The sequence below is a fragment of the Gorilla gorilla genome, chromosome 1 (genome assembly GCF_029281585.2).
Source record: "Gorilla gorilla gorilla isolate KB3781 chromosome 1, NHGRI_mGorGor1-v2.1_pri, whole genome shotgun sequence".
In the NCBI taxonomy this organism is placed as follows: domain Eukaryota; kingdom Metazoa; phylum Chordata; class Mammalia; order Primates; family Hominidae; genus Gorilla; species Gorilla gorilla.
The window spans coordinates 153,537,027-153,551,017 of record NC_073224.2 but is presented as its reverse complement, the minus strand read 5'-3'; the positions used below and the strand labels follow the sequence as shown (position 1 = coordinate 153,551,017).

At 37.8% G+C, this 13,991-nt stretch overlaps 1 protein-coding gene across 1 annotated transcript in view; it reads left to right on the top strand.

Moving 5' to 3' along the window:
- The window catches only part of CLCA2 (chloride channel accessory 2), a 35,186-nt gene extending 21,551 nt beyond the window's left edge, over window positions 1–13,635 (top strand). The window contains exons 10-14 of the mRNA XM_004026077.4: window positions 908–1,132; window positions 4,605–4,875; window positions 7,660–7,830; window positions 10,453–10,686; window positions 12,166–13,635. Coding sequence (XP_004026126.4) covers window positions 908–1,132; window positions 4,605–4,875; window positions 7,660–7,830; window positions 10,453–10,686; window positions 12,166–12,608 — 1,344 coding nt within the window. The 3' untranslated portion in view covers window positions 12,609–13,635. The remainder of the gene's footprint in view (window positions 1–907; window positions 1,133–4,604; window positions 4,876–7,659; window positions 7,831–10,452; window positions 10,687–12,165) is intronic.
- The last annotated feature ends 356 nt before the right edge of the window (window positions 13,636–13,991 follow it).

Here is a 13,991-nt window from a genome sequence, read left to right as displayed (position 1 = left end):
GTGGATAACAATAGTATTTATCACAGAGGATTTTTATAAGGATCAAGTGAGATTGTGAAGCCTTTAGCATGGGGCCAGGCAGACGTTTGTACTCTGTACGTGTTACACATGTGTGTGCACACACGTGGCTTATTGTGAATGGCTAAATAATTTTTTTTTTTTTTTTTGAGATGGAGTCTTGCTCTTCTCCCAGGCTGGAGTGCAGTGGCGTGATCTCAGCTCACTACAGCCTCCACCTCCTTGGTTCAAGCAATTTCCCTGCCTCAGTCTCCCGAGCACCTGGGATTACAGGCACATGCCAACACACCCGACTAATTTTTTGGTATTTTTAGTACAGAAAGGGTTTCACCATGTTGGCCAGACTAGTCTCAAACTCCTGACCTCAGGCAATCCACTCGCCTCGGCCTCCCAAAGTGCTGGGATTACAGGCATGAGCCATTGTGCCTGGCCTAAATAATTTTTTAACGTAGCAAAACCATGCCAAAACCCAAGTGTTTATTTCTTATCGAAATATATAAAAGGATCTGGACAGATTATATACAAATTAATAAAATTTAAGCATATTCACAAATGAAAATTTTTAAAAGCTTGTCATTGTAATTGCTGATCTGAGGCCAATGTTGGTTTGGATAAGAGATAATATGAGGACAGCTAACATCTCTTAATAAAGAATAATGAAATGACACTTGCATTAACTACAACAAAGTGTTTTATACCTACTGTACTTAAATAACATGCAATATTTTGCTTTGCAAAGTATTTTTTATGAAAAATGATGTATAACTACAGTACCTGTCAGAATTAAATTATTTTTATTTTGCCAATTAATTGTTGTTTGTTAAAATAGAAAAAGATGGAATGATTATGCATACACCAGAAACTCTCATATATATCTTCTCTTTAACAGCTTGAAAGTACAGGTGAAAATGTTAAACCTCACCATCAATTGAAAAACACAGTGACTGTGGATAATACTGTGGGCAACGACACTATGTTTCTAGTTACGTGGCAGGCCAGTGGTCCTCCTGAGATTATATTATTTGATCCTGATGGACGAAAATACTACACAAATAATTTTATCACCAGTCTAACTTTTCGGACAGCTAGTCTTTGGATTCCAGGAACAGCTAAGGTAGGTGTTGTGAGTTTGTTCCTGAGGACAACATTCAACCAAGTTTATGATTTTCAGTTGAATCACATGATTAAATGCATTGTGTAAAGAAAATTTTGTTTTAATATATCAAAAGTTTACTTTAAATTTATGGGGCCATTTTGTGAATATTAAAAATTTAAGAGGAATAACTAAGGTATATTCCCAGTTTTATATATTAGACACCAAATACTTCAACACTGAAAATTAGTATTTCCACTAGTATTACAATTAATGTTTTTCTAGCCTACATATTTCTTTACATAATCCATATAAACACACTTTTCTATATGCTTAGAAAAAAATCTCTACTTAGAATTTATAATATGAATACATGCAATGCATGTGGTTTTTAGCATCTACTGGGTGTGCTGGGTCTTGTTCCAGGTACTTTACAATAAAATGCCATGGTAAGAGTATGAACAGGGTACTATCAGAACATACAAGAGGGTGGAAGGAAGAATGCTTCCTGGAAGCAAAGACATCAAAGTGGAAATATAAGGAATAACAGGCCAGAGGTGGGTACGATATTGTGGGCAGAGGAAACAGCACATAGAAAGACTCAGATAAAAAGAACATGGCTGTTCATAGAACTAGAGTAGTTCAATAGAGTAGGGTAATCTATAAGTTAGGGATGTAGGCAAAGGAAGGAGAGGGGAGTAGTGAGGCTAGACAGGTAAACAGGAGCTGTATTAGCAAGGGCTTTGCACAACAGTAAAGTGAACAGGGGCTTGAATCCTGAAAGTGAAAGGGAACCACTAATGGTTCTAAGGAGAATTGTAAGTTGATCAGATTCACTCCTGCACTGCCTGAATTCAGTGCCTCCCCACATGCTGCCCCACCCCCCCACTTTTGTTGTTGTTGTTGTTGTTGAGACGGAGTCTCGCTCTGTCACCCAGGCGGGAGTGCAGTGGCATGATCTCAGCTCACTGCAACCTTCACCTCCCAGGTTCAAGCGATTCTCCTGCCTCAGCCTCCCAAGTAGCTGGGACTACAGGCACTTGCCACCATGCCTGACTAATTTTTGTATTTTTTGGTAGAGATGAGGTTTTACCATGTTGGCCAGGCTGTTCTCAAACTCCTGACCTCAACTGATCTGCCTGCCTGCCTCTGCCTCCTAAAGTGCTGGGATTGCAGGCGTGAGCCACCGCTCCCACCACCCTCTTGACAGCCCCTTAACTAGCCTCCTTGACTCTGAACTGCCATCCCTCCAGTCCATTCTTTACCTCTATAAAAGCGATCCTTCTGAAGCACAAATCAGTCTGTCTTTTGTTCAAAACCTCCTTGGTGGTTTCAGAATAAAATCCAAGTGGTAACCCCTTTTTTTTTTTAGCTTAGAAGATTTGCATTTATTCCAGATGGGAGGCTGAATCTCTCAGATGTAGATTTTGACACATTGGCACTATTTTTGTTTCTGATTTATTGCCTTGGCCATAAGGTCAAAGGCAACAATAAAGTGTACTTTCATTAATATCACCATGGACTTTCGAGTATTAATATGACAAGAAAAGACAACTATTCATTTTTTTTAAGGGGATTGGACACACAAACTTCAGGAGGGAAGAATCCCCTCTCCCGTTAGAATCCTCTATCTTGATAAAATGGTGGCTTTATTGGTCAGATTTTGGACTTGGATCGTCTTTGTTATAATATTAATAGTACAGAGTATGTAAGATTTTCTGCATTCATTTGAAATTCCTAATACGAACCATCTTTTAATTTATAAAAAAATGAGGGAAACTTACAATAAAACAAAAAAATACTACCCTCACAGACGATTAATAGCATGTAATCTATGAAATATTACATACATTAAAAGTCTCCAATTACTGTGTGCCTGGCCCATCACACAGTATCCTTCCAAGACAATCTATAGAATTCAAAACTGTACAAAAATTTTAAAATATGCAGAAAACCCAAAAGGTATTTTGTATAACAAAGATCACACACACATTAGTACTAAATAGGGAAAAAAAATCAGCAGACCCATGGACTCCCCCTGCTCCCAACCGCAGGTCTTCAGTATAAAGGACTTCACCAGTGTCTTCTGCACTCCCCCAATCCAGTAGGGGTCCAACAGACCAGCTGCATTCCTCCTGACTGCCACCAACTCTGTTTTCTGCATAGTTTCTTCTCTGCTTCTGTAGTGGCGAGCTGTGGGAACTTTTTTTTTTTTTTTTTTTTTTTGATGGAGTCTCGCTCTGTCACCAGGCCCAAGTGGTAAATCTTACATACCAGACCCTTCATGTTTTGGCTTCTACTCAAGCTTCTCTCTTAACTTCTTCGATGCTCTGCTCCTATTGAACTTCTCTCCAAATTCATCATGTTCTTTTCACACCTGTGTATAAGGGCCAGGGACACTTTACCTACTTCTTGCTCCCCTTGCCTGACCTCTTGGTTTGGATTAGATGCCCTGTATCAAAACATTTATTACACTCAGAGAACTTTTTGATGTGGAAGTTCCTGCCATGCATCTGTCACTAATGTTATGATTCAAAAAACAAAAACAAAAAAACATGGTGCTTGAATCATAACTTAATGGAAAATAGTGAAGCTCATGAATCCCAATGAAGAAAGATGGCTAGGGTGTGGTACATCTGAACTCTCCACCCTGAGTTACGCTTCAACCCCTTGCTTTTCTGTTCTTCCTTCTGCTTTGTTGTGTTTCACTTGTTACTTCTGGGGGTTTGATAAGGAGCAGCAGCAGAAGTCAGGAAAAAGCAATATATGTATAGCTTAATCAAAAGGATGAATTTCTGCTATATTGTAATTTTAGTCGTTTTCTTTCAGATTTTCTTTTTTAGGTTTTTCCAGGCAGATAGGCAAGAGTAGTGTTTAGCAGTATTTCTATAAATTACCCAAATTAGATATTGTATAATCCTGACCTATTAAAAATAGTAGGTCCTTTTCTTGGTCCCTAGTAGTGTATGTGTTTTTTGTTGATTGAGATTTCTGAGTGTGGAGTTTTTTGGGAAGAGGAGTGAAAGAAGGATATTGTTGCCTTTTTAGTCCACGGTGTCCACATAAATTATAATGGTCCAATTAATTTGATGTAATTTTCTCAGTTACGAAAAGAAATGAAAAACATTTAAACTCCTTTTTGGGGAAGGGGCTCAGATTAATATCTGTAAAGTACTTTGAAGTTGGACACTATTATTGTTATGTTCTAAAAATGGGAATCAAGATGTATCCTCCCTCACTCCAAATAAATTCGAGGTGTAATTCCCTAAAGAATTACCTAGAAATAAAGGTGACTTATGCTATGAAAGCCATGTAAATACAAATTTATTCATCCCTTAACCAATGCTACTTTTCCTGGCATCTTTTTGTAGTATTTTAAAAAGTGCAACATCAACAAAACAAGAGCAAAATTCTCCAGAAGCTTTGATGTATGCTTTAAAATTAGGGTTGATTTTTTTTCACACTTTCCAAAACAATAAGACTTGTTTTACAGCCTGGGCACTGGACTTACACCCTGAACAATACCCATCATTCTCTGCAAGCCCTGAAAGTGACAGTGACCTCTCGCGCCTCCAACTCAGCTGTGCCCCCAGCCACTGTGGAAGCCTTTGTGGAAAGAGACAGCCTCCATTTTCCCCATCCTGTGATGATTTATGCCAATGTGAAACAGGGATTTTATCCCATTCTTAATGCCACTGTCACTGCCACAGTTGAGCCAGAGACTGGAGATCCTGTTACGCTGAGACTCCTTGATGATGGAGCAGGTAACAAGGAATGTCATGACATTTTATCATCTTCTCAACAGCTGTTGTGATATGATGCGGTAGTATCAATATTAAGCTTATCTGTAAGATTCCTTCAGTTCAATTTTTTTTTAATCTTACAATATTCTCAAATTCTTATAGATTCACTGATATACTGAATAGCTACAGGTTAACATGGAAAAAGAGAGTCCTCGTGAGACTCCTCATAGTGTCTATGTTTGAGCAAAGGGTGGGAGGCAGCCGCTGGACACCTTGGTCCTGGCTTCCACTTGCTGAGGTCATACAGGAGCAGGCTTCTATGTCCTTATGACATATTTATATTCCTCTAAGAGTCACTAGCTTTATTATTCACTGAAGTAATCAGATTGGACTGTTAAAATAGCAAATGAAAATCAGAAGGGAGGTGCAGTGACAGCGAACCCACTTTTTCCCTTTGGACCCCAGTTCTGAAGAAAAAATTGGAAACTGAACTTGTGACCTATAAGATGACACTAGACCCAAGAGGCTGGGTTGAAGAGAGGGCACAGCTCAGTTCTAGCACAGCCAATGCCTTTTACATGTGTAATTTGGTCCCAAGAAGACCCAGCCTGCAAGCCTAGTGGAATCAGAATAGAGAAAAGTTCTCATTCTGCACATACAGCGTTCAGAGCCTCGTCATCATACATTATAGATGGTATAGCATCCAGCCAGGTAAACAGCAGCACTTGGGATCCTTTGAAAAACAAATTCCTTTGTTGTTCCATCTTTCCTATTTGGTTATTTTCCTAAATTACATTCTTAGAATGGCAGTAGACCTGCCTCTTGGCAGCCCGAAATGTTTGATCTACTAACAAAATTATATTCTTTTGCCCTGTTGTTTCAAAGTTAATCTTTTTTCAAGAGTCTTAAGTTTGGTAGCCCATCAGTATCTTGCCATGGCAATCATGTATGATGTGCAGGAAAACAAAAGTTTATTCAAAGGGTTTTGGTTCAAGTCCACCACAGGGGGATACCAGAGAAGTCTTCTTGTTTTGCCTGTTGGATTGGAACCAAATGAACTTCTCATGCTCTGATGGCTTATCCATGGTTGCACCTTTCATTTTTTGTTTATGGTCCAAAAATGTACTTTTGCAGAATGTTTCTCTCTTGCCCCACCCTGTGGGCCGGCCTGGAGAACAGAGCCTACTCCCCTAGGGAATATCGTCTGATTCAGCTCAATAGGCTTTTATATTATTCCCTGGAACTATTTTATTTGTTTGATATCTAAATGTATGCCCTAAAAAAAGGAACAATAAAAAATACTGCTCAGGCATCAAAATGTAAATTGTTTCCCCTCCAATCAATACTTAACACGCATGTACATAGTTGTTTAATACTTTTATAATGGAAGCAGTATTTATTTGCTCAGTAAATGAACTGTAATAAAACTTATACCTCTGAAATGATTTACAATTTAAAATGTACTTTTTCATGCATACTCTCAAATAATCATCACAACAACCCTGCAAGATAAGTTATCTCCATTTTATAGATGAGAAAACTGAGGCTCAGAGACATGAAGCCTCATAGCTACTAAGTGACAGATGCAGGCCTTCAAATTAATTCCTCTGTCTCCCAAGCCAATGTTCTTTCCCCATTTCTTTCTGCCTCAGTTATTAAAAGAGGTGGCAGTGGTGACTTTAATATGGAGAGATTTTCCTTTGTAATTTCTCAACAAAGATAAACCTTATTAATCATAAAACCACTAAATACCAAGATTTGATTTCTTACAACAGACAAAAAAGAGTTCTAAATCTATCTTGATAATAAAATGTTTAGCACTTCTTATTTCATTTAAATATACTCCTGCTTTTCTTATGTTAAGGAGCTCTGCCTTTGCAGTGGGGAAGAGGGAGATTCTGGGGACACTTTAGCAATGATACACTGCTGGTATGCAGGGCTGTGTGTGTGGTATGAAAACTGAATTGACCTCTAGGATAGAGGACAAGCTGCTTGCCCAATATGGCCACCTGTACTTGAATGGCAAAAGTGATCTATACTTGGGCTAAGCTGGACTTCCCTCTGCTGCCCTGGGGTCTAGGCCTTCCTGCCATTGAGTCATGAATTTGGCTTGGAATTGAACTGCTCTCTGAAGATCAATGCAAAAGGAAGGAAGTACATCACTGGCTAACCTTTCAGAATGCCCCCTGAAGCAAGGCACAGTAGATGCTACCAAATTCTGTCAAACTCCAGGTCATCAAGTCCCCTAGAATCTAGAAAAACAGTTCCAGATACCCTCTAATGAGGAAATTAAGTAATTTCACACTATTTTATAAACTAACCAAAGTTTTTATTTATTAAAGGTCCTTAATCAAGTGACTTCAAGGCATTCATAAACCCTTGAAACTGTATGAAAATGTGTATATGTGCATATATATTTATTTCCTAGGGACAAAATAGCTTTTATTCATATCTCAAAAGGGTCAATGACTATAAGCAACCTGAAGAATGTGCTTGATTTCTAGAAAAAACTAGTATTATTTTCAATGATAAGTACAAGAATGTTAAAGGTGATGATTAAATGTTTTATTAGCATGGTACAACTTATTCACCTCTAGAAAATCATTTTACTGAGGTAAGAAATTACAGGGAGAAATTATGGACCCATTGGATTTTTTATCACCTGAGAATGTAAAAAGTAGATAAGAGCATGATAATATATCTTATATAGAAAGAATAAGGGGAGTAAATCTCATTTTTAATGACTTAAATATTAGTAATCTACTATGATAACAAGTGTTGACACTGTGTTTTTTATATATACAGGTGCTGATGTTATAAAAAATGATGGAATTTACTCGAGGTATTTTTTCTCCTTTGCTGCAAATGGTAGATATAGCTTGAAAGTGCATGTCAATCACTCTCCCAGCATAAGCACCCTAGCCCACTCTATTCCAGGGAGTCATGCTATGTATGTACCAGGTTACACAGCAAACGGTAAGAACCATTAGCACTGTTATTTGAGTAACATCATTTCATGCACATATCTCTGATGGGTATGTGTGTACTGGGGTGGCGGGGAGTGAGAGAAAGAGAGAATTTCAAAACTCTTTACGCTTAAGTCCATACATAATTTGTTGACTGTTTCTTCAATCCTCAGTGATTCATGGTAGGGGGGTAACAGGAAGGCAATAGGTAATGCCCACAGATTATACCTAACTTCATTTTAGTCATTATGTTGACCTCTTTCTTGTTTCATCAGAATTACTAATAGATAAAGAGATTTACTGGGTTTTCTCAGTTCCTGCTTCTGTGTTTCCTCTATAGAGGTTTAGGCAAGAGAAAGAGGCAAAAAGTTATTAGCAGTTGAAAGAAGGAGGCCAACAGCCCAAACAGTCCACACAGGAAATGAGTTCCTAAATAAATATGAGCTTGGATGTTACAGGCAACTAAGTGATTCCTGAAGATGTTTTGCTTTTCTTCAAGAAAAAAGTTCAAAATAAATGGAAGATAGTTATCTTTTTAACACCATTATAATAGTTCCTGATAGGAAGCGGTGGTTAAAGCATAATAGACCAACAGAAATATATCATGCTATAGTCTTTGAAAACAATCTCAAAAAAGACTTCTAAGCATTTTTATTTCCAAAAATGCAGATTCTTTATAAATATTATTCATGTATTTTAGAAGTTATAACTAATCATTTGGACTATTCCATAACATGATTCTATACTTTTTGTTTACTTTTCAGTCCTCATTCTTCCTGACCTCACCAGTATCAAACACGGCCAATTGATCCCTCCTTTGCCATTTCCTGGTTTCTGTGATACCTCACTCTCCTGATTACCTCTTATTTTCTGGAATTTTTTATCAGGCTCTTTTTCCAGCTCCTCCTTTTCTACCAGGCCCCTAAATGTTGGCTGACTCTGAACCTTCTTTACCATCTGGAGCCACATTGCCTGGTTTTGAAACCCAGCTCCTCCATTTACTAGCCGTGTGACTTTGGGCAAGTGACTTAGCTTCTGTGTGTCTCAGTTTCATCATCTAAAAATTAAGGGTAATAATTGTACCCTCTTCATAGCCTTGTTGGGAAAATTAAATATCTGATACATGTAAGGCCTTAGAAAAGTGCCTGGCACATAGAAGGTGCTCAAAAAGTGCTACTTATCATTATAGTAATAATTATTATTAGTTAATCTCATTAATTCATATGCCTTTAATAACATCTATCTGTGTATAACCTCCAAATTCATAACTTTAAAATTATTAAATTTAGCTAAAATCTCTTTTTTAAGCTTAAAATCCAGATCTAAATGGCTCATTAACATCTTGAATTAGATGTTTTACAGGAATCACAAACTTTGTAATTTAATTTTTGTTCTTTTTCTCCTTACCCTGCTTCGCCTCCCAGCTTGCTCATTTTAGAAACCTGGAAGCTTTTTTTTTTTTTTCATTTTAAACCATGTTTCTTTTCTTCACCATTCTGTATTCATATCCATCACCAGCTTTTGCCTGACATCTGCAGAAGACATCTTGAACTGCCTCTTTCTTGCCCTCCTCTCCACACCATCTCCCATCCCAAGCTGCTATCTTCTCTCATCTGGACTATTGAATGGCTAAGTGGCCACCTTGTTGCTTGCTGTGCTTTAATTCATTCTACACGAAGCAGCCAGAGTGTCCTATTAGAAAGCAAATATAATTTTGTCACTTCCCTGCTTCCCTACAGCATGTAACATTAAAATCTAAAATCACTTTGGACCATGAAGTCCTGTGTAAACTTCTCTCCTGCCTCATCTCAAACGACTCTCCTTGCTTTTAATTTAGCTTTTCTAATTTGAAACCTCTTTTTCACCTCAGGGTTTGCTGTTTCCTCTACCTAGAATGTTCTTCCCTCTCTTCTTTAGCTGGACAGTTCCTACTCAACCTTTAGGAAGCCTTTCAATGTTACCTCTTTGATACCACGCTAAATTACTGACCCACATTATTTTCTTTCATAGCATCCTGTCTTCTTTCCTTCTTACACTTATCATACTTTGTAAATATATGTTTATTAATATGATTAACATGACTATAAATTCCATGAGGGATACTGTTTTGTCTATAATTATTGGCACAGCATATGCCCTCCATAAGTATTTACTGAGGCCGGGCACAGTGGCTCACTCCTGTAATCCTAGCACTTTGGGAGACCAAGGTGGGCGGATCACGAGGTCAGGAGTTCGAGACCAGCCTAGCCAACATGGTGAAACCCTGTCTCTACTAAAAACACAACAATTAGCTGCACGTGGTGACGGGCACCTGTAATCCCAGCTACTCAGGAGGCTGAGGCAGGAGAATTGCTTGAACCTGGGAGGCGGAGGTTGCAGTGAGCCAAGATTACACCACTGCACTCCAGCCTGGACAGCAGAGTAAGACTCTGTCTCAAAATAAAATAAAAGAAAGATTTACTGAGTGAATAAATGGATGAATTAGTGATCAAAGTATTGTACAAATACACTCAGTTATTCTAGAGATGTAGTAAAGAAGAAAAGGTTTAAGAAAGTCTCACTGTGTCAAGAACAAGCTATTCAGAAGCTTTGTAATTTGTCATTTTGCCTTTTTTTTCCTCATTTGTCTCAGGTAATATTCAGATGAATGCTCCAAGGAAATCAGTAGGCAGAAATGAGGAGGAGCGAAAGTGGGGCTTTAGCCGAGTCAGCTCAGGAGGCTCCTTTTCAGTGCTGGGAGTTCCAGCTGGCCCCCACCCTGATGTGTTTCCACCATGCAAAATTATTGACCTGGAAGCTGTAAGAGTAGAAGAGGAATTGACCCTATCTTGGACAGCACCTGGAGAAGACTTTGATCAGGGCCAGGGTAGGTTTGCTCATTTCATTACCTATTTTTCCATAAGACAGCATTTCTAATAACTAGGTCAGGGGCTAGTAGAACTGAAAAAGATACAGAGGATTGTTGTGAAAAGCTCTGAGTTGCTGATCAGGCTTTAAATCCTGGAGTCCCAGAAGGACAGTGTGTTGCCTACTCCTGGAATGAGGAGGCCCTGGCTAACTCACTGATACTAATCACTCAGAAACCTTGACTAGAAGCATAAACACCATGTGTTATGGGTGTCTGTTCAGTAGAAATGGGCTCTGCACTACAGAGCATGTGCTTCCCAGTACTGGAAGTGATTCATTTTCTGAAAGTTGGGTAGTAAATATTTATTCATATATTTATCAGTAGGCTTTGGGGAATTTTTTGCATAACTCATGCAAACCTTGGTGCATTTTTGTTTCCTACTTCTGGCCATTATGTTTGCGAGGAAGCCTGGGACCAGTCCCCTGATTCAGGGCTTTCTTATTCTCGCTTGGGTAAACATTGACGGAGTACTTTTTCTACTTTCCCTTTTCTAAGGCTTATGTTAACTTTGAGGCTTCTGCCTCCATCGTCTTTTTCCAAATTTTTTACCCAATTTCCACAACACCACTTATTCAGAAATTGTATTTTTCCCCCATTAATTTGAATTCCACCTTTATCATATACTAAATTTCTGAATGTGTTTTGGCCTATTTTTTGATGTGTCTATTCATGCATCAGTAAGTACCACAGCATTTTAATTACTGAGGTATTATAGCATTTGTATATCTGGTAGGGTTAGTCCTTCCACATTGCTATTTTTTAGACTTTATATGCTCATTTTTGATTGCTTAATTTCCATATGAATTTACAATAAACTTGACTAGATAAAGCAGAAATGAGGCATTTTAAATAAAATCACATAACAGACCAGGCGCAGTCGCTCACGCCTGAAATCCCAGCACTTTGGGAGGCCGAGGCAGGTGGATCACCTGAGGTCAGGAGTTCGAGACCAGCCTGGCCAACATGGGGAAACCCCGTCTCTACTAAAAATACAAAAATAAGCCGGGCATGGTGGTGCATACCTGTAATCCCAGCTACTTGGGAGGCTGAGGTAGGAGAAGCGCTTGAACCCAGAAGTCATAGGTTACAGTGAGCCGAGATGGCGCCACTGCACTCCAGCCTGGACAACAGAGCAAGACTCCATCTCAAACAAAACAAAACAAAAACAAAAACAAAAACATCACATAACATTTACAAAATAACTTAGGAAAAAATAACATATTTTATGTTGAATCTTGCTTTTCAAAAAAAAAAATCCTTGGATTTTAATATGAGTCCTTGTGTAGTGTTTTAAAGTTTTGCTTGTATTCATATTTCTCGTTATGTTTATTTCTAAATATTTTGACTTTTTGTTGCTGTTCTCATTAGTAATTTCTAATAAACTAGAAAATATACTCAAAGTGACTTAATTTTCCTATTTATATTTTTTAATTTCAGCCACAAGCTATGAAATAAGAATGAGTAAAAGTCTACAGAATATCCAAGATGACTTTAACAATGCTATTTTAGTAAATACATCAAAGCGAAATCCTCAGCAAGCTGGCATCAGGGAGATATTTACGTTCTCACCCCAAATTTCCACAAATGGACCTGAACATCAGCCAAATGGAGAAACACATGAAAGCCACAGAATTTATGTTGCAATACGAGCAATGGATAGGAACTCCTTAAAGTCTGCTCTATCTAACATTGCCCAGGCATCTCTGTTTATTCCCCCCAATTCTGATCCTGTACCTGCCAGAGATGATCTTATATTGAAAGGAGTTTTAACAGCAATGGGTTTGATAGGAATCATTTGCCTTATTATAGTTGTGACACATCATACTTTAAACAGGAAAAAGAGAGCAGACAAGAAAGAGAATGGAACAAAATTATTATAAATAAATATACAAAGTGTCTTCCTTCTTAGATATAAGACCCATGGCCTTCGACTACAAAAACATACTAACAAAGTCAAATTAACATCAAAACTGTATTAAAATGCATTGAGTTTTTGTACAATACAGATAAGATTTTTACATGGTAGATCAACAAATTCTTTTTGGGGGTAGATTAGAAAACCCTTACACTTTGGCTATGAACAAATAATAAAAATTATTCTTTAAAGTAATGTCTTTAAAGGCAAAGGGAAGGGTAAAGTCGGACCAGTGTCAAGGAAAGTTTGTTTTATTGAGGTGGAAAAATAGCCCCAAGCAGAGAAAAGGAGGGTAGGTCTGCATTATAACTGTCTATGTGAAGCAATCATTTAGTTACTTTGATTAATTTTTCTTTTCTCCTTATCTGTGCAGAACAGGTTGCTTGTTTACAACTGAAGATCATGCTATATTTTATATATGAAGCCCCTAATGCAAAGCTCTTTACCTCTTGCTATTTTGTTATATATATTACAGATGAAATCTCACTGCTAATGCTCAGAGATCTTTTTTCACTGTAAGAGGTAACCTTTAACAATATGGGTATTACCCTTGTCTCTGCATACCGGTTTTATGACAAAGGTCTATTGAATTTATTTGTTTGTAAGTTTCTACTCCCATCAAAGCAGCTTTCTAAGTTACTGCCTTGGTTATTATTGGATGATAGTTATAGCCCTTATAATGCCTTAACTAAGGAAGAAAAGATATTATTCTGAGTTTGTTTTAATACATATATGAACATATAGTTTTATTCAATTAAACCAAAGAAGAGGTCAGCAGGGAGATACTAACCTTTGGAAATGATTAGCTGGCTCTGTTTTTTGGTTAAATAAGAGTCTTTAATCCTTTCTCCATCAAGAGTTACTTACCAAGGGCAGGGGAAGGGGGATATAGAGGTCATAAGGAAATAAAAATCATCTTTCATCTTTAATTTTACTCCTTCCTCTTATTTTTTAAAAAGATTATCGAACAATAAAATCATTTGCCTTTTTAATTAAAGAGTTTAAAACTTTATTGAAGAATATATATAATAATGTAGACTAGATCTAAGTTTTATAACCAGGACCAAATAAGAATAAAAATTAGATTATGTTTTGGGGTGGTGGAGAGGGAAATGTGGGGAATTGGGACAGGAAGAAAGAGATAGCATGAAGCCCTAAGTGAGAGACTGAGACCAGTGCTGGGGAGAAAAACAACCAGCAAATCTCTCTACCCAGGCCACCTCCTTGTAGTTTATACTGATCCAGTGTCTGGCCTGTTACTTTCTAAGTCTCACAGTGCCTACATTTTCACAGATGAAAGCTTCAAGACACTTGCAGCTCAATTCCTAGCTGGCAGTCAATCCTTCCT